Consider the following 22,612-nt stretch of genomic DNA (forward strand, 5'->3'; position numbering starts at 1 on the left):
GGGCTGCGCTCCCTGCCGCAGGTGGGGCTCCCTGGAGCGGGGCTCCCTGGAGCGGGGCAGCGCGGACGGCGCGTGAGGACCAGGAGTGCCGAGCGAACACGGGCTCCTGAGCCGGCCTAAGGCAGAGCCAGACACAAGTCACTCGGGGCAATATTTGCAAAAAGGCCACTGAATGTTGGTTTAGAGTACGCATTAACCTTTCTGGCTCAGTGAATTTCTTGAGCTGGGTGTTAGGAATCCCATCAGCTCCCAGCAAAGACCTGGCAGGCCACGGCACAGCGGCGTTTCCGGAGCTTCGGGAGAGCCTAGTCCTGCACAGCCTGAGCTCTTCCACAGCCACGACCTTTTTCCTTAAAGGATTTTCCTTGCCTTAACTCAATGCCAACAGACACCCTCCTGTGTGTCAGAAACAGACTTAAAGAATTGCCCAAACCGTTTCTTTTGGCTTCACAAAGCAGCCTGTCACGAGAAGCGTTTAAATAGCTGGTGTATGTTACGTACGCTGCGGTGTACGTTACGTGCGTTGGGGTGTACGTTACGTACGTTGGGGTGTACATTATGTATGTTGGACAGACCGACGTGCGCCACACATTCTGCTTGGCCGAACCTGTCTCCAGGACTCTGGTTTGTCGGATCTGCCTCCCCCAGCAAAGCACCAGCGGCAAACCCCGGCTCCCTCTGCCAGCGGGTGCTCCAGCAGCTCGAACGCCTTCTGAGGAGCAGACGAAGCCACCCAACAGATAACGCCCATGTAGCAAATATATTCTGCAGTAAACCAGCTAGTTAAAAGGCCAAGTTACAGGAATCACTCCTATTCTATTGCACTTCTTATTTTAGTGTAAGTAATTTCTTATTCCTTGGTCTTCAGTAGAGGCTAAAGCCTCCGAGTGATTCCTAGGCAGGGGACCATTGGCTTCTGGTCCTTGAGCTACAACCACGGGGAGCATAAATACAGGCTCCACAGAAAACTGCACAGGAATTGTAGCAAGCCTGATTTGCTTTTTTAGCTTCCTTTAAAAGTTGGGTTTTGGTAATTCTGAGAAGTTTTATGTCAGAGCAGGAAAATTGGGATTTATTCTCTCTCTCCCCTTGGCTGACCATTGGGGTTCTGCCCCATCACATACCTACAACAGCTCTCGAAAGTAAGCGTGAGCTGATTCAGTAACACGCATAGCCCAAGTAGATGAAGAAGTGATTTGTACTGTTTAATTTCAGAAGTACTTTCTATCACTGAAATCTGTACTCTGAAGTACACAAGAGATTTCCACCACCACAAATGTATTTTGAGTACAAAGAGGAATGAACGGCAGTCTGCATCGGTTGTGGTTTTAAAGGGGATGGTATTAAACAGGGAGCTTTCTAGATGGAGGCTGAGTAGGATCATCCTTTGAGAATAAAACTACTTGAGAATGACAGTGAAATTCTCTGTACGGAGCCTGGCACCACTGCACACCCGTGTGAGTCCTCAGGGCTCCAAATGAAATCGGTGTCAGAACAGATTTAGTGCTGTAAGGTTGTGTCCAAGGTGCTCCCCTTTGCATCAAATGCCTGTGTGCAAATAGCAACTGTTGCTTTCCTCCACCAGACTGATCATAAAAAAATCTATAGAGGCTTTATGTATTTGCTTACATAATATCTGTAGCTTTTCCATACGTATGTGCACCTGCCAGCACGTACACCTGACTACGATGTGAATATTTAAGTGATGCTTATGGAATGGCCAGCTCACATATGTATGTGTGCTTCTATTTATCTGGTGGGGTTGATGAAAGGATCATCTAATTTACAGAGACACTGAGTAGTGTTACAAGGAAGTTATTTAGCACCTGCGAAGCTCAGTACCTTATATGCCTGTGAAGGTATTTGTGTTAAGCTATTTGCTTTGATGGGAGAACGTGGAATTTTAAATTTACTGGAATATTTGTGGTATTTGAAGGGCAGTTGGGCTGCAAGTATTCACGTAAAGATTAACACCAGTGTGTAGCAGAACAGTATTTTTCACAATGTCACCTTTACACAGAAAATAAATAGGGGTACAGGAATCATTTATGCCTCTGTGGCCATTCCCTCATAAAGCTGTAGTTTTATTATTTTAAAAGATATAACAGGCACTTTCATTTCTTTTCCACTTTTTATTCTGGAATAAAAATGAAAAGTTGCTGTTTACAGTGTTGCATATTTTGACAACTGCTTTTTACAAACTACTTTTAAGTTATCCTAGAACTATTTTCTCAATATACACAGTTCAGCTTAATCAAAATAATTTCACAAACTTTTTCACAGAAAGGAAGAAACAAGGGGAGATAGAGAGAAATAACCTAGGAAACAAGTATGCCAGTGTACAAAAATAGATTAGAACATTTGGAGATTGTAGGTATGAAAATGTAGTCTCAGTAACGGAACATTTGAACTAGCGGATTACCTGAAGAGGTAACGCTTACCGGAGAAGAAGCTAGAGAGATGCAGAGATCTATTTCTAACGGCTTTAATTTCTAGGCAAATTTATAAGAGAGAGGGAGAAAGAGTCTCCAAGTTTCTGAAACGTTCCCGTCCGTGGGTGGAGACAGTAAGCAGCGCAGGCAGATCGCCAGCATTTTGTCTCGATTTCTCCCCCTCTCGTGCACAGCAGCTGCGCGTCGCACGCTCGAGGCCAGGGATCGCGGCCAGCTCCCCGGGAAGGGCCGGCAGTATGTGCAGAGCTGTCCTCCTCCAGCTGATCTACCAGGACAGCTTTAAATTGCTCTCCATCAAGTTTCTGCTCATGCAGCCTGCCTGATCCATAGTCTCTGTCCTTAAATAGCTTCTCCTATGAGAAACACCCAGCTAGCTGTTCCAACGCCGCTAGCAGAATAAATCCAGACTGCGAGGGTCAAGTGGAGACTCAAAGCGCTCTTGAACAGAACTGGAAAACTGGAATCTATATGCAATCGGGTATCACGGAAGTATGAACTGCAAGCGCCTGTCATAAAGCATCCAAATGGCTACTACAGCTACAGCAAATACCGCAAGGAATTCAGAACCATATATATCCTCTATGGGTCATGAGTCTGTGCCATTTTCAGAAAAGGGATTTCAATAAAAATGCTTCTTGAGTGTCCAGCCCTGAAAGTGAAGCACAAGCTCTGTCCCTTCAGGCTGTGAGGCACGTAGGAGCCACTGGAGAAAATACAGCTAAAGCATTTCTGTGTTATTGCTATGAGAAGTTTTCTTAGAAATAAAAGTTACTGTGGGTCTGCTGAGCAAGCTCTTCTTCCTAATCCACACCACCTGTGTAGATTCACAGATAATTTGGTTCTGACCTAGTTAAAAGTACAAAACAATTTTTTCCTATTTGCTTATTCAATATATCCTGACATCTACTTCCAGCAAAGCCTGCAAAAAAACTTTTGCGAACTGCGCTTTGCTCCTCCAGCAAGACCATTTGGTGATCTGCTCTGCAGCTTACAGGCCAAATGCAGTAGCTTGCTGCGCTGCTTCAACGAAGAGACTTGATTAGGATCGTTAAAAAAAAGTATATTATTTTTGATTCAAAAGGATCAACAGCTACAGTGTGCCTGACCTGGCACAGCTCTGTAATGCTCCGGACAGAGTCTGGCATAGGCACCTGAACTGCAAGTCTGGTCTTCACATCCATTCCTCAGGGTACAAGGATTTTTAAATCCATGCCACACCTGCAGAAGACTGACCTCAAAAAATGTGACTGCACAGCCTCATTCCTTTGCGTCGGCCAGCAGAGGTGAGCGGGAGGGCAGAGGTGTGCCTGAACCTTTCCAGGGAGGTTCTGAAGCCCTTCAGTGCGTGGCTCAGGAAAATGCAGATTGCAGCCTGTGCCTCCCTCACACTGTTACAGTCCCATTCTCCTTGGGCTGAAGGTCAGAGAGAGTTTTCTTCGGCGTATTCATCAGCGCTTCTGCGACATTTCAGGTCTTTCATTCATTAGTCAACACCTACTATATATCATATACATACACACACATTATATAAGGAGCCTCCAGAAAAACCGTAGCATAGAGTCATGTATTTGACAAAGCTGACATCATACACTGTGCTGTGAATATGAGATTTAAAATATCCTGTTCTATTGAGGTACAGTGAAACCTGTTCATTAGCTTGCACTAGCACTCCCTATCATTTTCTTTATCCTCTTTAAATCATCACCAATGTGTACAAAATGATTTTGTTCTACTTAAAGACCAACTTTGAGGAGGTGACTGATTTCTGCTGATCCTGGAGGTGGTTTCACAGGTTTCATTGTACTTGAAACTTCACAGCTTCCACTGAAGTATTTGATGCAAGTATGTATCGGTTTAGCAGAGTACAAAAGTAGAATAATTTTCATTCTTGCCTCATATTGTTGACAAGAGTATGGTGTCCTCTACCAAAACTGTTTCTTTTTACTTGACAACTTATCAAAGACTCATTTTTCTAAAGCCCAACCATCAGTCTTGGTAAGTATTTGTTTTAAAAGTCATCAGGGCTTCAATACTTGTAATAAATTGCTGGATTTCCAGATTTTCAGTAGTTAAAGAAAAGGCATCTACATTATACTCACTAGCACTGGTTAAAAACCCCAAACACAGCTCACCTTGCATCTTGCAGTCAGCCATCAGCTGGAACCTCCCATGTGAAATCACAACCGATGGTCCCATCTTAACTCTCAGGCTGGTCATAGCTGTGAAAATTCCACTTCAGGTCAGGACAGTTACGCCAGTAGAGAGGTCATGAGCAGAGAGGATTGGGCCCTAAGAGAAGACCGATCCCTGCACACCAAACTGGGACAGATGAAGAACTGAAGGGAGCAGCGCTTGCATCAACAAACCCAACCAAACAACGGCAGAACCTCCTCTGACTTCAAGGGGAGAAACGTCACCAGGTACTATTGCATTAGACTAGAAACTACGTAGATTAAAAAGTGTGCATCTTCTCACTAACGTGCTGAAACTAGACAAACTACTATCTGTCAACAGATGTCCTCAGCTCTTGGACCCAGGAAGCTCTCTTATTCCATCATCATCATCCTCAGAGCAAAGCAAGCTTAGGGCGCTTGTCACAGGATGGATCCATGACGTTGTCTGTGTTACATGGCTAAAAAGAAACAAGAAATGCCATTAGCAACCCAAAAGAGGTTTGCCAATCTCCAAACAAGAAATACCAGCTGGGAGTCTGGAGTTGTAATGATCATTGCACCACTTTCAAATACGGAATTCACTTTAAACTATGAGATTTTTACAAAGTGTGGAGTCTTCTGGGTGCCAGAACCTGGACTGAGGGTCCCATTTGCCAATACATTCGAGAGAATGCTTTTCTAAGAGACTTCTGGTCTAGACCGGTGACATTTCCTGTTAGTTAATGGAGCTGTTGGAAATTAACCCAGCAACAGTGTACAGCCCGGACTAGCAAAGGCTTACACAACTCCAACACGCTACCAAGGTACGAACATTGCCATCGTACCAGTTAAAGCCTGGGGCACAGTGGTCAAGGGGAAGCTGACCACCAAAAGTGGAATCACATCGTAGAAATACACTTGGTTTGTCAGAACACGAGCTAATATCCCAGCCTCATTAAGTCACTCCTCTTCTTGCAGAATAAGGCAGACGAGCAAGTCCAAAAAAGGATGTTCTTCTCACGTCCTCCAGACCAAAATCTGGACGTGCTTCCGCAGCCTTTACACAGGTAATAGGAGGGAGTCAGTTCTACTTTTTAAGGCTTAAACCCTACATCTGACATGCAGCCTAAGCTGCTTTATAGTTTTGGGTGAGCTTCTATATGAATGGAAAGAACCTGATCAAGGGCGCAGTAAGGACAGATAAATGGAATAGGCTGACTGTTTGCGGGTGAGAACGCTGCACACCTTATGCTTGGTAGTATGCATGCTAGCCATACTGTGTGTGGGCACGGCACAGCCTCTTCGCCCTTCTGGAATAACGTGTGCTTGGGAAAGGAAATAGCTTCTTTTCACTTAAAAAAATCTCGCTAATAAATTCACAGTTTTTATAGTCAAGTCAGTGCAAAGATTAGTTCTGTAATATAAGTTCATTACAAGAACTAGCTGAAAAATATTGCACGTATAATACACACTGTAAAAGACAACAGCTGTTCTCACAAATTCTAACATACAGTGCACCTAAAGCCCATGCCTACACTCCCCTTTCAGGTGCGTTAGTTTAAATATATTATATAAACATAATTAAATATGGAACCACTCTAGATTTATGTATTCAAGTGAAAACGGATTTTGTCTTTCTGTCTTCAGTACTCTCTTGAATATCTGATTATGGAAACTGATACGTTCAAGTAGGAATTTGAGTCAATATTCCGCTACACCAAGTTGTGGGTAGGGGGACCACTGTTCCAGTCAACATGATCCTGCTATGATCTTACCTTGTATTCACACCTTTCACCCAAGTACCCTGAGCTCAGAATACGTTAGGTATGATAGACACCACCACTGTTTAAGAGGCAAGTATGATACTACTGTAAATCACATCGTGAGCTGCATGAGTAGATTAACGTCTCCCTGGACTGGTAACCTGTGAATTTAGCCACTATTTCAACTGAAGCAACACCTTTGTGAGGTGAGGACCAAGCAAGAAAAACAAAATGTGGAAGATAAAGGCCATTATCCTCAGTTCTTACCCTTAAAAACCAAACCAATCCGAAAGCTCCAGTTATGTGTAAAAAAAAAAAAAACCCAGAAAAAAATCCTAAGTGCTTTTCAGGTCAGAGCAGCACTGGATGGACTCCATTCCTTCAGGAGTATATTACAAAAATGTGCACAACCTTACTGGAGCTGTAGAGGTCAGTTTCACAGCAGTTAAAACAGAAGTGCAACCGAACAACAGTAGCTACAGAAAATACAACACAGCAGATACTGACCGCTCGCAAGTTCAGTCATCATTTCGTTCTAAGAAAGTCAATGTACCATTTTTACTAGGAATGACAGATACTTCCCAAAGGTTTCCAAAGTTTAACTTTAGAAAGTGAGATGATAGCCAACATGAAGAGAGTCCTTTTAACAATGTTTTATAAGATGTTTGTGAATAATATCTAATCAAGAAATTCCCATTATTCTACAACATAGGGAAATACGTCTTCATATTTCCATTATGAATACATATTTGTAAATATACTAAGGAAAATATCTTTGCTGTATTTTTCTGCAATATTTTCTATACTGTCAGGAAATAATTCTTTTTTTTTCCAATAAAACTTTTGTTAATATGGCTTAATACAGAAGATAGCACTCTAAATTAAAGTCCTGCACGTGATTTCATTTATCAGCATAACGCCACAGAATTCCTTCCAGTACCTGCGGAATCATGGGAGCCGAATGAACTGGATTCCATCCATTCCAGCTCTGCCAATGCAAGATTTACTGCCTGCAGTACTATTTTAAGTGTTTATATTGCCTGCTTTTATCAAGCCATTTCTCAACAATCCATTACTGCATTTAAATAAGAAAAAAATTATTTAAAAAAAAAATTATTTTTCCCATTTGACTTGCAGCATGCCTTGACCTGCTGTGCACCTAAATCCTTAGCTCTATTTTCTCACGAGCATGCAGTATCGATCCTGTGAAATGGGAGGAAGTGCACACGAGTAGAGGAGTTACGTGGAAAAGCATTCACATGTCTTCGATGTAACCAACTAAAGTGTTTGTTAAGTGTTTATTATTCAGAAGATTTTCTTCCTACATAATTTAGGACCAGGAGGCAAATGATAGCATGCCTAACTTCCTGCTAACTGCTGTAAGAACTTGATTTTGTTCTCTTACAAATTAAATGCTAAAACTCTCCAGACATTTAATAGTGCAGAATTGTGGCATTGACATCAGGATTACAATTTTCTGTATTCCATGGCATAACGTTGTTAAATCACTGGTGAGAAAGAACTGAACTAGTTTCCATCCATTTTCAAAATATTTGGGGCCAAATTTTGCTCTGTCAATCTGCTGTAAATGCTTCTGATTTGAACTCAGGTCTTTTAAACTTGCACTAGACACTGTCCCATGAATGCTTCTGCTAGGACAGATTGTTTTAAAACCTTTGCCAAAATCCTTACTAGGAAAAGAACTCTTATAAATAAACATTTAAGTCCAGATACCACGTCTCACATTGTAGACAGACACACACAATACGCGCAGATTATTTAGGTACAGAATAAATGTGTAAACCCCCCTGCTATTTATTTTTAGCTCTCCAAAAGTGCTGTGGCTAAAGAGCTTTGACATAATCAGTTCGAAGAGATAATCCCAGATTTACTGGTTTGCAGAACATTCTTGTATTAGAAATACATCCTCTCTGATTTGTGTGTTAGGGCCAGCAATAAAAGTGAGAGGGAATCCAAACCTACCTCTAGGTTTTGCTTAATTGATGAAACTGTTTTGAATATTAAAGTAATGTTTGGAAAGCCAGCATTACAAGTTCTAAATGTAAAATGTTTTCCATTTGCGAATGTTCCTGCTCAAAAGATTAATTTCACATTTACAGAGCAATTAACAATATTTAAAGATTTTTAGGTTTTCAAACAAGTCATTGCTATCGGAGGGTAGCCAAATTTATTGTCAGAAAACAGAAACATTTCATCTGGAAATATGTCAGTAGCTTATTCTGTCTTTTTAACATTAGTAAATTGCAGGACAAATTTTAGAGCTTGGAAAAACAAAACATGAGAATACAGGGATTTATTTTTTGGCAAAGGAATGGTAGCAAATTATTTGAAATACCATTCTAATTACCCTCCTTATGGCTCTTCTTTGCACGGAAAAGTATTTCTTTTAAAATGAGAGCTTAAGACAGACTTTTAAGAAAAGAATAATGCAAAGAAAAACTAATGGAAAAAAAACCGTCTGCACCTTTGTTAGATTTTGAGCATTGTCAAGACCTGCTTTTCACCTTAAATTGTATTCTCCAACTAGGACCAAACTCTGGAGCCCAACAAGGAATCATGAAGCGTCCTGCAGACAACACAACTGCTGTATGTCACTCTGCAGGATGCTGACCTGCAAAGCAGTCACGCACTCTTCTTTTAAGTGGCTTTTTTCTTTTCCCTTTTGACGTGGGACAACATTACACCACCTGGCCGGATTCTTCCAGTGCACCAGGGTGACTTAGCTTTAAAAGGAGCAATCTTGCACAAGACCCATTTGCCTGAGATCTCTTCAGGAGACAAGATGCAGCCGTAAAGAGTTAATCAGTCAAACCTTCATAATGAGTAGGGACCATACTCGTTAAGGGCCAAATAGGACTTAGCTGTATCTGAACCTGGAAAGCCAAATTCTGGCCTCATATGAACCCTGTGCTTCTCTACCAGATTGAGCAGTACTGAAGATGAAAGTGAAAGCAGAACTCTGCTCACACGAAACAACACAAACACCAAGGTAGCTATTTTCCTCCCTAAATGAACATGCCCCAGTACCTAAATACACATAATCTACCGTAGCAATTTTGCTAAACTTGTAATCTTTCTTATGTCACGTTTTGAGTTCCCACCCTTCGCTAGCCCTTTAAAACGCTGTAACGCTCAGCTGAAGAGTACTGATGCTTGATGGAGCTTTTACCGATCCGTGCACGACTGAACGTTTTTGCAAAGCCACGGTCACCGGGCAGCAGTGCCGACAGCCGCGAGGCTGGGACACGGGAACCCCACGCTCCCAAAGCTTTACCCTTTAGCACTTCCACTGCTGTTATGGAAATAATCATTAAAAACCCACTAATGGCACTGCTAGATGTAGGTGCAACGGGCTGGAAGGGGTCATACTGTGTACTACTCAGAAACGTATTCCACACCGTGCTTTTGAGTTTTTAGACTTACACGCATATCCCAGTGGGAAGTTCTAGAGGCCCCACGTTCCTCTGGTACACAAGTATGCAGGCCCCCACGCAGCGGTGGTTTGGAGGCTAACGAGGCCCAGAGCAACAGGAGAATAAAGAACAATGCCACTGAGTGAAGATCCTGAAACTTAATCCTTCATCTAGAGGTTGTAACGTCTTCCCTGCTTGCCCTTGCACCGACTCCATCTGTGTAGCTCTTTGCTGGACTACACACAGCTTTGCAAGGTTCGTTTTCATTACTTTGTTCTTTGGTGCTGCGTCTTCCTGTTTCTGCTCCCCTTCTGCCTGGAACAGCCTTTTGCTTCGCAAGGATCCTTCTTCTCTTAAAAACCTACTGTCCCAAATCTTACGCCTTTGACGAGGCACCCAGCTCTTCCACCTCTATTTTCCTCACACTTCTCTAACTTCCTAAGGCAAGTCTCTTGGGCCATGATCAGCATTCCTTATGCACCTTCTGAAACACAGCACAGTAAGAAAAAATACCATCAAAAATAGATCCTGCACAAAAATGGAGTAGTCCTAGCTTGCACCAGGCACCTTGAAGACCTTCATGTTTTGGTGGGATGAGACAGAATTACCCTTCCTCATGCCAGCAGGTGGCAATGGAGCATCTAGGAGGTACCACAGAGCTGTCCTGAGGGCGATCACGGGAACAGCAGACCTCCTGCTTACAGCCAAGCCCCCTCCCATGGCTGTGGAATTTAGAGAAATACTATACAGCAAGCCTTGGGACACAGGATGGTGAAAACGCTGGAAGCAGGCTAATGCTGTTGCCCTCAAATCTCCACTGACACTGTTTCTAAACTGTTTTACAATCAGATTGAATATAACGTGTAGTTACTGTGCTGCACCTGATGCTTTGTGAATGCACTCCTGATTTTATTTAGGATTGCATGATTTTTGGGAGCAGAACTATTTCTCAGCTTTCAAGAGCCAGTGCTTTTAACACTTTACCCGTTACGAATTTAAACGTGTTATTGAGTTTTTGTTTCTTCGACTCCAATGTTTGACCGTGAAACAAGCTCACCGAGCCAGCACGCACGGGCAGAGCCAGTCCTGGTATCTGTCATGTTTGGTGCCCTCTTTGACAACGCCACTTGCTGGAAAGCAGAAGTGAAATCCTGTATGGGGATAACCAAGTCAAGCAACAGAAAACACTTGCTATTTTGAAGAGCAAATGCTGGGAGGATCTGCAAGGAATAACTAAAGGATTTTGATTTAGTAGATAAGCAATCAGAACAAAATAAAACATCTGAGTGATGCTGATGCAAGTCTATAATCAGTCAATCCTGAGAGCATCTAGGGAAGACAGTTTTTCCAGACATGGAACCTATAGGCAGTTTGGGAAGGGTTTTTGTATTATATTTATCAAAATCAGATTATCTTAAACTAAATGTTCCTTTTTTTCCCTTTCCTCCTTCGGTTAAAATGGGTTTAAGACGGTACCCTCTTTCAAGGCAACATTTCAAAAGCCACACAGAGCATGTAATAGTACCCCAGGAGATGCTGGGCAGCTCCTGGCGAATGGCAGTGACCTTAACTTCTATTGGCTGTAATAAGATTGAGAGCACTTGTCACCTCACGGAGCTGTGTCCTAAGGCAACATAAATGTTTCTTGTCTTTCCCTCAGGGATCATAGATTTTGCCTGAGTATTAATTAAAGATTGAGGGATATAAAGTGAAAACCCAGAAGACAGTCTCGCTATTTATTCCTTGATTAAACCGATTAAACACTTGTCTACTATGAAAAATCTATGAGCAATTTCAGAAGGCAGCTATCACTGGGAAGATTTATATAGCCAAACAGTGTGCTATATCACTGAAAATTGTCAACAATAAACAAATGGCCCAATCTAAAATAAAAACAGTAATAACAGTAGGATCTCAGCCAAGGCTGAATAAGCCCAAAGGTTTGAGTGACAGGATATGCAAACTTTTCACAGTTTTAAAGCACTACCTGAAATCTCTCTCACCCCGGTACTAGCCAACTGCAATTCCTCTCAAAGTGCTGGTTTAATACAAACTCACAATCCTGTGTCTCAAAGTGAACACCATATACATTGTGGTGCAGTTTATTTGCATCAGAGCATGCTCAAGGCTTATGTTTAAGCTACACACGTACTAAACCGAATCAAAGCTGGAGTGATGGCTTCAGATGAAGCACATACTGGAACACCCTTGCTGCACAGCATTCTGCTGCCGACGGCTTTCCCGAAACCCAGGGCGTAGCAGGACGACTGGTGGTGTAGGGCAGCGGTGTACACGGCTTACTCCACAAGTGCCAAATCCTGCCCTTACAAAGGAAAACTTAGCAGGAGTTGGAACTTTCACATTTCCAGTCCTACTCACAGAAGTCACTAGAGAGGTGAGAATTAGAGCTTTGGTCACATCACTGTGAGAGTAGAATTACCTGGCAGAAGTAACAAAAATCAGCACACTGATTTCAGTGGGATTGGTAGGTCAAGAGCAAAAAAAAAAATCATTTAGCTTCACGTATTTTCTCACAGAAGAAATTTTAACAGCTGCCTCATATGACAGGCCAGAACCCAGACAGCACACAGTACCTGTGGAAGTTGAAAGAATGTTTCTCCATTTTGGTTCTTGATATTAAACAACAAACAACCTCTCAGGAAAAGAGATTGCTCAACCAAAAGCAGCTTAAGGTTTTAACATTCTTGTATTACAAGCTCATGTTATCATAAAATCCAATGCCAAGTTTCCTAGTTTTACATCTGAGATTATTTTCCTTATACTCATGCAAAATGATTTCAGTGAAAATCAGAGAAACTGAATTCTCTACAACCCAAATCTCTGGCAATAACTATTTTTAAACCTTAGAAATTATTTGGAATTTTCATCTGATCCCGGCCCTCTGTAGTCTTCATGAATTTTTACTTAGGAAAATGTCTTACACGAAATCATTGCTGTGCCTTTCAATAAGAAATCTTCCATCATGCAAGTGGCTGTGAAGGAAGAACAAGGGGGTGCAATTTTCAAAGAGGACTATTACTTCTGGATATATTTATGCCTAGTGACCAACTTGAGACACAGCACAGAGTCAGACACTTCAGATGGCAGGCATTAACACCGTGCAAATAAAAGTTCTGAGATGTCTCAGGTTGGTTATCCAAAACCCCAGAAGAAATATGTCAGGATTACCCAAATCCATATGGTTATGTCTGAAAGTGTTTGAACCGATGCTGAGCTGACGGATGCAGAGCGCTTTGGATTGTTATACGTTAAAAAGCACATGGTTAGTGCTGAGCTTTATTTAAATATTTGCAACTTCTTGTGACTATATAATTATTCTTTCCTCTATTTTCAGGTAGGAGGACTTCACGATGACAGGGAAAAGGAAACATTTTCAAAAGCAACCTCTATTTTTGAGTCACATGTAAAATAGGAAAGGTCCAATTTTAAGAGATGCAAAGTCATTGCATCTTCCTTTTAACTCCATGAAAAGAGTGCTCCATGTCTCAAAATACCCATTCACACTCACAAAAAGTTATTAAGATGAGGACACCTACGATGGTGATTTTGATAAATGAAAATTTTGGTGCAACCAACTTGCCTTCCACCGCACAGGGAGTGGGGAACCGAGCTGGTGCCGGAGTCAGGCCTGGGGGGGTGCAACCACACGCTCCATCCAGCAGATCAGGGTTTTTCTTAGTTTGCTGTTCTGAACTCACTGCAACTTGAGTGGAACATACAGAAGTTTCCTTTTAGATCAGCTCTGCTCTGATTTGAATTTCATTGAACTTGGTTTTTGCTAGGAAGGGCCACTCCAACCACTACTTAGACAACCTGCAGATAGCTACTATATTGTAACGTACTAGTATATACTGGAATGGGACATCAAAAGCAAAGCATAACACACCCTGCTATGTTGGGTTTTGGGTCCTTCTTTTGTAATGCAGTGGAAAGTGTAAAGTCAAAGGAACAGCTTATCAAAGGAACAGCTTTGTTTTTTTCAATTGAGCATGCACTAAGTAAAATCAACCGTGATTTATTTTCCTTCTATGATGATACCTTTAGCTCTAGTGCTATAAATCATCAATGTTTATACTACAGAAGTTCTTCATCTATCACACATGCTTTGCTATTCTTAGTTCAGTCATAAAATCATAAACAGTTTCTGCGAATGCCCAACTTTCAGTAAAATTAATGACGATTAATTTGCTTCCCAAGCAAACCCAAACAAAACAGAATGTTACAAATTATGTTAAGTACGATGTGTTGGCTTTCAAAGTGGAAGCCTGATCTGTTAGGTATTATTTCAAAAGCTACCAGAACACATTACGTGTGGTTTTTATTAATCTGTATTTTACAAGTACTGACTTTAGGCTCCTACTTAACATGAACTAAATTCTGTATCTACCAATGATATCTTCATTGCCAACCTTGTCACTCTGAAGCACAGAATGCTTCCATGTGAAACTTCTGATTCTGAGATGAACTGCTGAAAGACAACCCTAAAGCATATATTACTGTTTCCCTCTTGTCATAAGATAGAAAACATCACAGCCCCTAATACATCTAAAGGAAAAGATCTCCAAAGTTTAAAATACTTGGGAACTTTTACTTGTCTTTCAGGAAAATTTAAGATAAACGTTCTTGAGGAAAATAACAGTTAATGCGGAATAGTTGGAACCTAGTCCTATTAAAATGCTAGAAAAAGTGTGTTTACAGGGGCAAAATTCACAGCTGGTCCTTACAAACTGTATACATATGCAAGGAGTGGGTGGGAGTGGGAGGGAGAATAGCAAGGCCCTACCTAAATTTAGGTGCCAGTCTCATGATACAGAGCTGCCATATGTTAAAGGTGAACACAGTGGGAGGATGGAAGAGATTAACTATAATGGGTTTTCTGGGAAAAAAATTAAGTGTCCCAGCTATGGGTTTATTATACTGTTCCTATGTGATTCTAAACCACCAGTGTATAACCATTAATTAATTAGCATATATGACACTGCACTGGCAGAGCCGTTATGCACAGACACTTTCTCCTATTTTAAAATCAAACCCAGATGTTACTAATTCACAAAATCTGTTCAATGACAGAATACACTTTCTGTTCCCACTGCTGCAGTGCTGTGACTACCATGAGGACTTTTAATGCCAAAGCACACAACAAAAGTGAAATTTAGTTTTAATAGTGGTGACAGCACTTAGTAACCTCGTTCAGTGTTACACCTGAATGAAGCCTGGGCAAAACCAGCCACATGACTAGCTTTAAAAGTGAACAAGACGGCCTTTCTTTTACTTACAAAACTTTTCCCATCCTAATGCCTCCCAGCTGACTGGTAAGCGCATACATACACATCTGGGTGTAGGTGATACTTTATGGGGGCTCATTGGCCCCTTTGTTTCTGCAATTTACAGACAAAATGTCAATTTGGGACAGGAATTTCTATTAGAAAATCAGTAATTGAATTTCTTACAACAGAATAGCTTTAATCATCTAATAAGTAAAATTAATTAATATGAAACTTTTTTACCTTATTATGTGGGGTCTCTTCAATACACTGGTCTTCCAAGTTCAAGACAGACAATGGAAAAAAATGGAGAAGGTTCAGTGGAGGGTCACCAAGATGATTAGAGGGTTGGAGAACTTGGCATATGAAGAAATGTTAAAGGAATTGTGTTTAGTCAGCCTAGAGAAGAAAAAGCTCAGGGGGATGGGTGTCAAAAAAGTCTTTCAATACCTAGAAAGGTAGTTCTGAAGAACAGCACTTTGCTCAAAAAGATGTATGGCAACAGAAAAGAAGCGATGGGCACAAGTTGCTTATGGGGAAATTCTGTCTAGATTAAAAAAAATATTCTTCACTGTGAGAACAGCTAAACATTGGAATAGGGTGCCCAGATAGGTGGCAGAATCTCCCTCACTGGAAAAATTCAAGACTTGGTTTGACAGGGCTCTGGATAACTTACTCTTCAACAGATGGTTAAACGAGATGACCTCCAGACATCCCTTCCGATCTAGACCTCGCTATGATTTTATTCTGTGATTTCAGAACTGCAATGGACTGCTGAAAACCCTACTGGGCTACTGAATTGTCACTTTGGGCAAACGAGGTCAGAATCTGAACTCGACCAAGCTGGCTGATATGGACAGTGACACCAAATGTAGACCAGTGCGGAAACCAGGCACCAGTAACACATTCCTCTTACACATTAACTGATGGGGCATGAATCTGGTCTTATGTATGAATGACTGATTGTACTGCTACATGCAAAATAAAATACTGCTTGCCCTCTCCACTACTTGAAAGTATACCAGGTTATCTTAAAACATACCTGGGGCCAAATTCAACCATTACTCTCCAGCAGGAGGAAAGCACCGTTATAGCAGCAATGAAGCTTGTCCCTACCTTTGAGTCTACTGATGTGATTTTCGTGCTGGTAACTATTAATTTTTATTTATTATATTAAATTGTATTATATTATATTAGTAAGACACTTGATTTTGCTTTTTTCCCAATGCATACTGAGATGTAACTCAGAGACCCTTACATTACTATTTGCTATTTCACGGTAAACCTATACACATGACCTTAATGCCTAGCACAAAACCCTGTGAGTTTATGACACACCAGCAGTCTAAAAGGTAGTTTTCTCACACCTGCCAGTACTTTGTGACTGATCTTAGCAACCTGGTTGATTGGAAATAATTTACTGAGACTGAAATGATTTCCTGAATAAAAGAGACCGTTTCAAAAATTGTTTTAAGGTGAGGATTCATGGACAAGATACAGCTTTCCCTGGTAGGTAAAGGGAGCTGTTCAGCCCCTTAGAAATATAGCCATGTAAATGTTTTATTCATGTCAGTTATTCACATAAGTGGGTTTTACTTTAGTGTGTAACACAAGCCAGCTGGTTTGCTTCTTTTAAACTCTGATTTCTCATGCACTTCATACTGCTACACCCCCTTCAGAGATATTTATGGAAATTTCTCAGCAAGCTGTCTCAAGCTTATGTGCTATTAAGATTCCATTCTGGGGTGTTTACTGCATTAGATTTATAACATATAGATTTATGGACTCAGCTACTTGATGGCCCAATAAAGCCTGTTGGAACTGAAGGCAACTACTAATTAAAATAATATTAGATTGTCCTCAACATCTTGTAAAACTGCTGTGGATTTCAACAGAGCCACTGCAGCTTCTATATAGCCTCACAGCCTAACTGCACAGTATGAAAACTGACAATTCACATACAAGATCAGTTTAATTGTGGCTACACTTTGGGAATTATGTTTTTCTGTTTGTATACATGGAAGTGGGCTAGTGCTGAAACACTGAAACACTCTTAAGCCCCTCATGGCTTTGGCGGTTCTAAACACTAATGAAAGGACTGAAATTCACAGCCAAAGAGAACAAGAAGGTTACACTAATAGTACCAGGGCTGCAAAGTATCAACTATTCTGCTAATCCCCCTTTAAACAATTAAGATTAAATCCCACTGAAAAGGATCAGTTGATAAGGTGCACCTCTAGTGAAGTTCCTTCTAGAAAGGGGTATTTTCAATGTTGGGTAGCGTTTTCATCTTGAAATCTCTACCATTCAATGTCAGGAACAAGGGACTTGTGCAACCCCTGCTCCTTGCTCTAAATAGTTAACTTTCTCTGACTTCATACACGTCACAAAGTGTAGTACGAGGTATGAGTTTTCAAGCATGCAAAAAACCCGGCTTACACTCTGTAAAGGCATTTGGAAACAGTGATGAAAGCAAAATAAGGAAACAGTTAAAATGAATACTAATTACCACGATGTCTTATTGCAATGCTCATTAATTCCATTCTAATGAACTGCATCTAGAGCTCTTAACACTACTTCAGCGTGGTGGCTTCATTCAGAACAGAAGTTTTTAGACAATGGTCATGAAAGGTGATCTCCTACCCGTCTCTGCAATTAAAAGACAGATTTTCCTTGCCTGCCACATAAAGACTGACATGTAGAACTTTACAGGACAGATTACACAGAAGGTAACAATGATGGAAAACCTGGGACACTATCACTTGTAATTAAAGGGAAGAACATTCACAAGTCATTAACAATCAAAGATCAACGCAAAAATTCCTGAAAAAGCTTCATGTGAACTAATGGATTCAAATCTGTAGTTTCAGCAAGTGCAGGTAACATGCAAAACATCTGATGCTTTGTGCAAATTGGGCTTCCACCACCTAACTAGCTGAGATTCTACTGTTGCTAATATGCATCTTACTGTCACAGCAGCAATAGTTCAGCAGCCAAGTACAGAACTTCGACATTTCTTGTCCATATTCAGCAAATCTAGCTTTCTGCTGAGTTGTCAAGATAAATACTTTTGTATGAGCAGCACAGTAACAAAACCAGGGAAAAAAAAAAGGAGGGGGGGGGAATACTTCAAGAATGTGAGATTTCTTCTACTCAGTTTCTAAATTTTACTTGCCTTTATTGCTAGGTAATACTGTCCTCAAGTTCAGTTTCCAATTACACAACAGAATCCAGCATCCTCCTTAACTTTGCAACTGTCCTATAATGGCTCCCCGTGTCAACAGACAGGAACAGTGCTCTATTTTAATAGTTGTTCTTGTATTTATTTCCATGGCTATGAAACCGGCTTTGAGTTCACTTTCATTTCCTAAGTTATTTTTCTACAATTTTTTTTGGTATAAATCCCATATAGTAACCTACATCTGCCTGAAAAGGAAAGCCACCCTTTGATTACAGCTGGAATGCAGGATCATATATGGTGTGTTTGGAAAGCTCTGCAGAAGAAAACATGTCTGCTTTAATACATCTAGCTCGAGGCACCACGGGGTGAGTCAAGGACAACAGAGCAGTATGCTTGAAAAAAAAAAAGTCACTGCTTTTCTTGGCTAGCTAATACATAAACTTCACTGTTATTTACGTGATTTTTATAAGAGTTGGGTATAAAAGTAATTTTATTTCACTGCAAAGAATTATTTGCTGCCCCTCCTGTCTTTTAGGAGACTGTGGAAGTCCACCTGCAAAACAGTGGCCCTTACAAGATTTAAACAATATGCAAGTCTTAGCAGCTAGAATAACTTGCTATTAATGATGATTCACGATATATATGGAATGAAGATGAATTATATTTTTCACCAATTCTGTCAATCTTTTAGAAGAGTAACACACACACCCCACCACCACCACCCCCACCCCCTTATATGAATTAATTTTCCCTATATTCTGGAAAAAACAACAGCATACTGTACAAATAACTTCTTGAAGCTTCTGGGACATTCACCATGAGCTACTTTTTTTTTCATGCATTTTTCCTCCCGAATCAGAGAATACAATTGAAAAAAATAATCTTTCCTACAGAATACAATAAATTCCTATAGCTTTTATCAAGCATGTTGTTGTAAAAAAGCTTTCCATTCTCTACATGAAAGACATTAGCCGGATATAAACCATATTTTGGATTTGGTTAAAAGAATAATAAAATCTTTTTTTCTTTTTGTAAATAATCAATCTGCATTGCATTTTTTTCTTATATTCTTTCAGAAAAATGATCACTAAGGAATTTCCCCCCTCCCCCTCCCCAGACAATTACATCTCCAAATGATTAACTGCTTTTAAAGCCTTTGTAGAGGTTTTCTTTACGCTTTGGACACTGTTATATTGTAACATCTTATCAATGTCACCTTTCCTCTAGTCGCCGGAAAGTTTTGAAAAATGAATTTGTTTGCAATATCCCCCACAAAGCCACAGGTAACTCCTGACACAAACCTATTTTTCTGTATTTTTTTTGGGGGGGGTGCATAACTGCTTACTGTTGCAACATCTGTCCTGAACACCTGTCAGTGGAATTCATATTAGTTAATATAACTACTTCTAAGAAGCTGGATATGAAGAATATGCCTTTATCTTTGGCAACCCCTCAAATATGCAGAAAGTAAACCCTATGGAAACTGTAGGTGTAATTTTCATGGGGTAGACATCAAGAACAAAAGTAGTATGTATGCAAAATATGAGAGAAGGCTGTTGCACCTGCTGCAGCTTCAGTGGGATTATCAATGGAATAAAAGTTGCTTAACCTGTGGCCAGTGATGCTGTAAAACGTCAACATTCTGTGATACTCAAGTTAGTAAGCCTCCATTTATCCTCTGTGTGTAAAGTCTAGAGTAGAAATTTTAAAAAAAATTACAAAAAGGTCTAGAGGATAAAATGAAAAGTATAAAGTTCTTCTAAATGAATGGAATGGCAATTGGAAATCTCTCGATCATTTTATAAATGTAACCAGACACTTTCAGTCCTGTTCGTTCACCCTCTTGCAGGAACACAACAACTTATTCCCACACAACGGAGCAGGATATGACATCAAAAAACCCATCAGTAACTTTAGATTTAGGTGAAACCACACCATTAGCTTCTAAAAATCTAAAAGAATTCTAAGAATTTTTCCACTTCCCTGAAATATAAAGACATTTTAAAAAATAGATATTTATACTTGTAAACTATTTAGGGGACGAGATTATTTTTTTTCTTATCTCCTGGGTCCATTATAGGGTCAAACACGTAAGTGGGGAAGTTCTCAGTGATGTGGACTAGCATTTTCTAAGACATCTGAAGGATTGAGAGGGACAGTTGTCACTGATTTTCATTGGATTTGTGACTAAGCCCTCTAGGACCCTCTGGGCAGTGAAGTCACAAAAAGCAGAAAAGAACAAGTGATGTTGTAATAAAGATGTATATAAAACATATAACAGCTTTTGTTATTTTACTCATTTTCCATTAATTCTAGGTTTAAAAAAGTGTTTGATGTACTTTTATATCAACTCTGGCCCAGTTTTCCACAGAACTACTCACTTGATAAAATATTTGATTCCATCTGCTGTATAAGCTTCTTCCCATCCATAAGGCAGACCTAAGATGAAATAAAGAAATAAGATATCTGTCAAAGCTTAAGTGACACAAAGAATGTAGTTTTGAAATGGTGTAAGTTAGAGTGCTGGAATTTCAAACCATGTCATAAAAAGCTTATAAATGAATTCTTACTCTTTTCATAACAGGTAAGATAAACAATACAATTTAATAAATATTTGCTGTGTTACAGAGCTATAAACCATTTGATGATACTTTTATTACTAGCATTTCTTTTATAGAAGCTGACAGTGTGGTCAAATTAGTTGCAGTTAACTCTTTTTTTATTATAATTTACACCTGTATGAAGTGACCAAAAATACTTCCCATGCCTGTGGTCCCCCAAGGTCTGTTTTTACAGAGGCTAATAACTACATGAGGGAGAAGTCTGGGCAGAATGAAATCCTCTGCTGTTTGGTTTATCACCAGCTTCTCTGTTTATACGTAATTCTTTGGGAATTTAGACACAAACTCCAAGATGCTTAGAGTCAGATTCAGAGAAAATATGTACAGCTATTTGTATGGATACTTACCTGTGTCTGCGTATCCTGACAAAGGTTGATTTACTAAATACTTTGCTTAATTTTGTAATTTACACTAATGTTTCCGGGAGTTGAAGTATTTAATACTGCAATGTTTAGCATAAATTAAAATAAATAATTCTGAAAGGGTGCCATTTTTACATGCACTGAGAAACTGTGCTCTTTTCCCCTTTTGTAACTACTAGTCACGCTAATCTTAAAAACTAAAGTCTTGGACTTTGTTCTTAGTTTGAAAGGCCCCTCCATGAGAATGATGAGTAATGTTGGGTACTATGCTACACCACTTTAAAAATAAAATTTTCATAGCAAACCTTTAGCTTTTTAATTACTATTTGTTCAAAGTAAAGCCAACTGTTTGTAGGGTTGAAAAGTGTTGAAGAAAGAAGCATCAGTCATGTGCAAAAATGCTCCTGATGTATGGTTTTGCGATACTATACTGTAATGTATATAAAGGAAAGTGCAAGGTCCTGAAAAACTTCCCTTTTTTGGAGACTAGAAATATATATAAAAGTAAAATATGCATGGAAGATTGTTCTGGAAGTGCTTTAGCTTGAAAATCACCTCAAAATGTTAGTGCCTTAGGAGTTAAACTATTTTTGTTCAAGCCACAGTATATCGCAAAGACCAGCTCATTAGAACCATCTGTGAGACTGCTTTCGATATAAAACTTTTATTTGGAAAATGTGCTGGACTGCACGCACCATATGATCTTTGAAAGCTACTTCATACCAAGGAATGCCCTGAGTGCACACACATACATTTTTTGGGGAATTTCTTTCTTAAAAGGCTCATTTTCTTCTCTCTCATCATCACACCTTTGCCGCTAGTGTGGTCCTTTACTTCTTCAAAATATGGAAAGGGATAACTTCAGTTCTTAAAGATAAAGATTACAGCTACTGAATCATGACTTGGCATGCTGAAGCAGGTGCAAACCATCTGAGAAGTAATTATACCTGCAGGCATCAAGGGAAGAGCAACAAGTCTACCAGAACTCCAGGATTCTGGAAGGGAACTTGAGAATTGGTAATTGTAGAACAGCACCATTACTGTCTATTACAGCTTGAAAAGCAAAAAGCCCATTGGATTAACTTTTTTTTCCCCTTTCACTTTTACCCCGTATTAGTCACTTATCTCAGGCTTCTTCCCATTTTCAGTTCAGAACAGATCTATACAATCTGTTCCTCAAAACATGCCACCTACTACCTTTCAGAGAGAATAAGCCACAGCTACTTCCCTTTAGATACAAGGTAGCTGCTGCGTAACAGTTTTCAGGCTCTTACTTCATCATGAGGGAAGGAAGAAAAGGGTATTTTAAGTTCTAACTATGCTAGACACGATCACTGGTTCTTCCTTCCTCTCCCACAAA

At 40.1% G+C, this 22,612-nt stretch overlaps 1 protein-coding gene across 12 annotated transcripts in view; it reads right to left on the minus strand.

Annotated features, from left to right (window-relative positions):
• Window positions 1-2,094: 2,094 nt before the first annotated feature.
• The window catches only part of STXBP4 (syntaxin binding protein 4), a 76,261-nt gene continuing 55,743 nt past the window's right edge, over window positions 2,095-22,612 (minus strand). For 9 of the 12 annotated variants that reach the window (XM_056331682.1, XM_056331773.1, XM_056331867.1 and 6 more), the window contains 2 exons: window positions 20,651-20,708; window positions 2,095-5,085 (listed from right to left, as the gene is read on the minus strand). In XM_056331682.1, the coding sequence (XP_056187657.1) occupies window positions 4,974-5,085; window positions 20,651-20,708 (170 nt within the window). In that variant the 3' untranslated portion in view covers window positions 2,095-4,973. Of the gene's footprint in view, window positions 5,086-11,868; window positions 13,528-15,331; window positions 15,364-20,650; window positions 20,709-22,612 lie in introns of those variants that run through there. The other 3 variants (XM_056332129.1, XM_056332362.1, XM_056331954.1) reach the window with 3 other exon arrangements.

The sequence above is a fragment of the Falco biarmicus genome, chromosome 1, assembly GCF_023638135.1.
Source record: "Falco biarmicus isolate bFalBia1 chromosome 1, bFalBia1.pri, whole genome shotgun sequence".
NCBI classification, from domain to species: domain Eukaryota; kingdom Metazoa; phylum Chordata; class Aves; order Falconiformes; family Falconidae; genus Falco; species Falco biarmicus.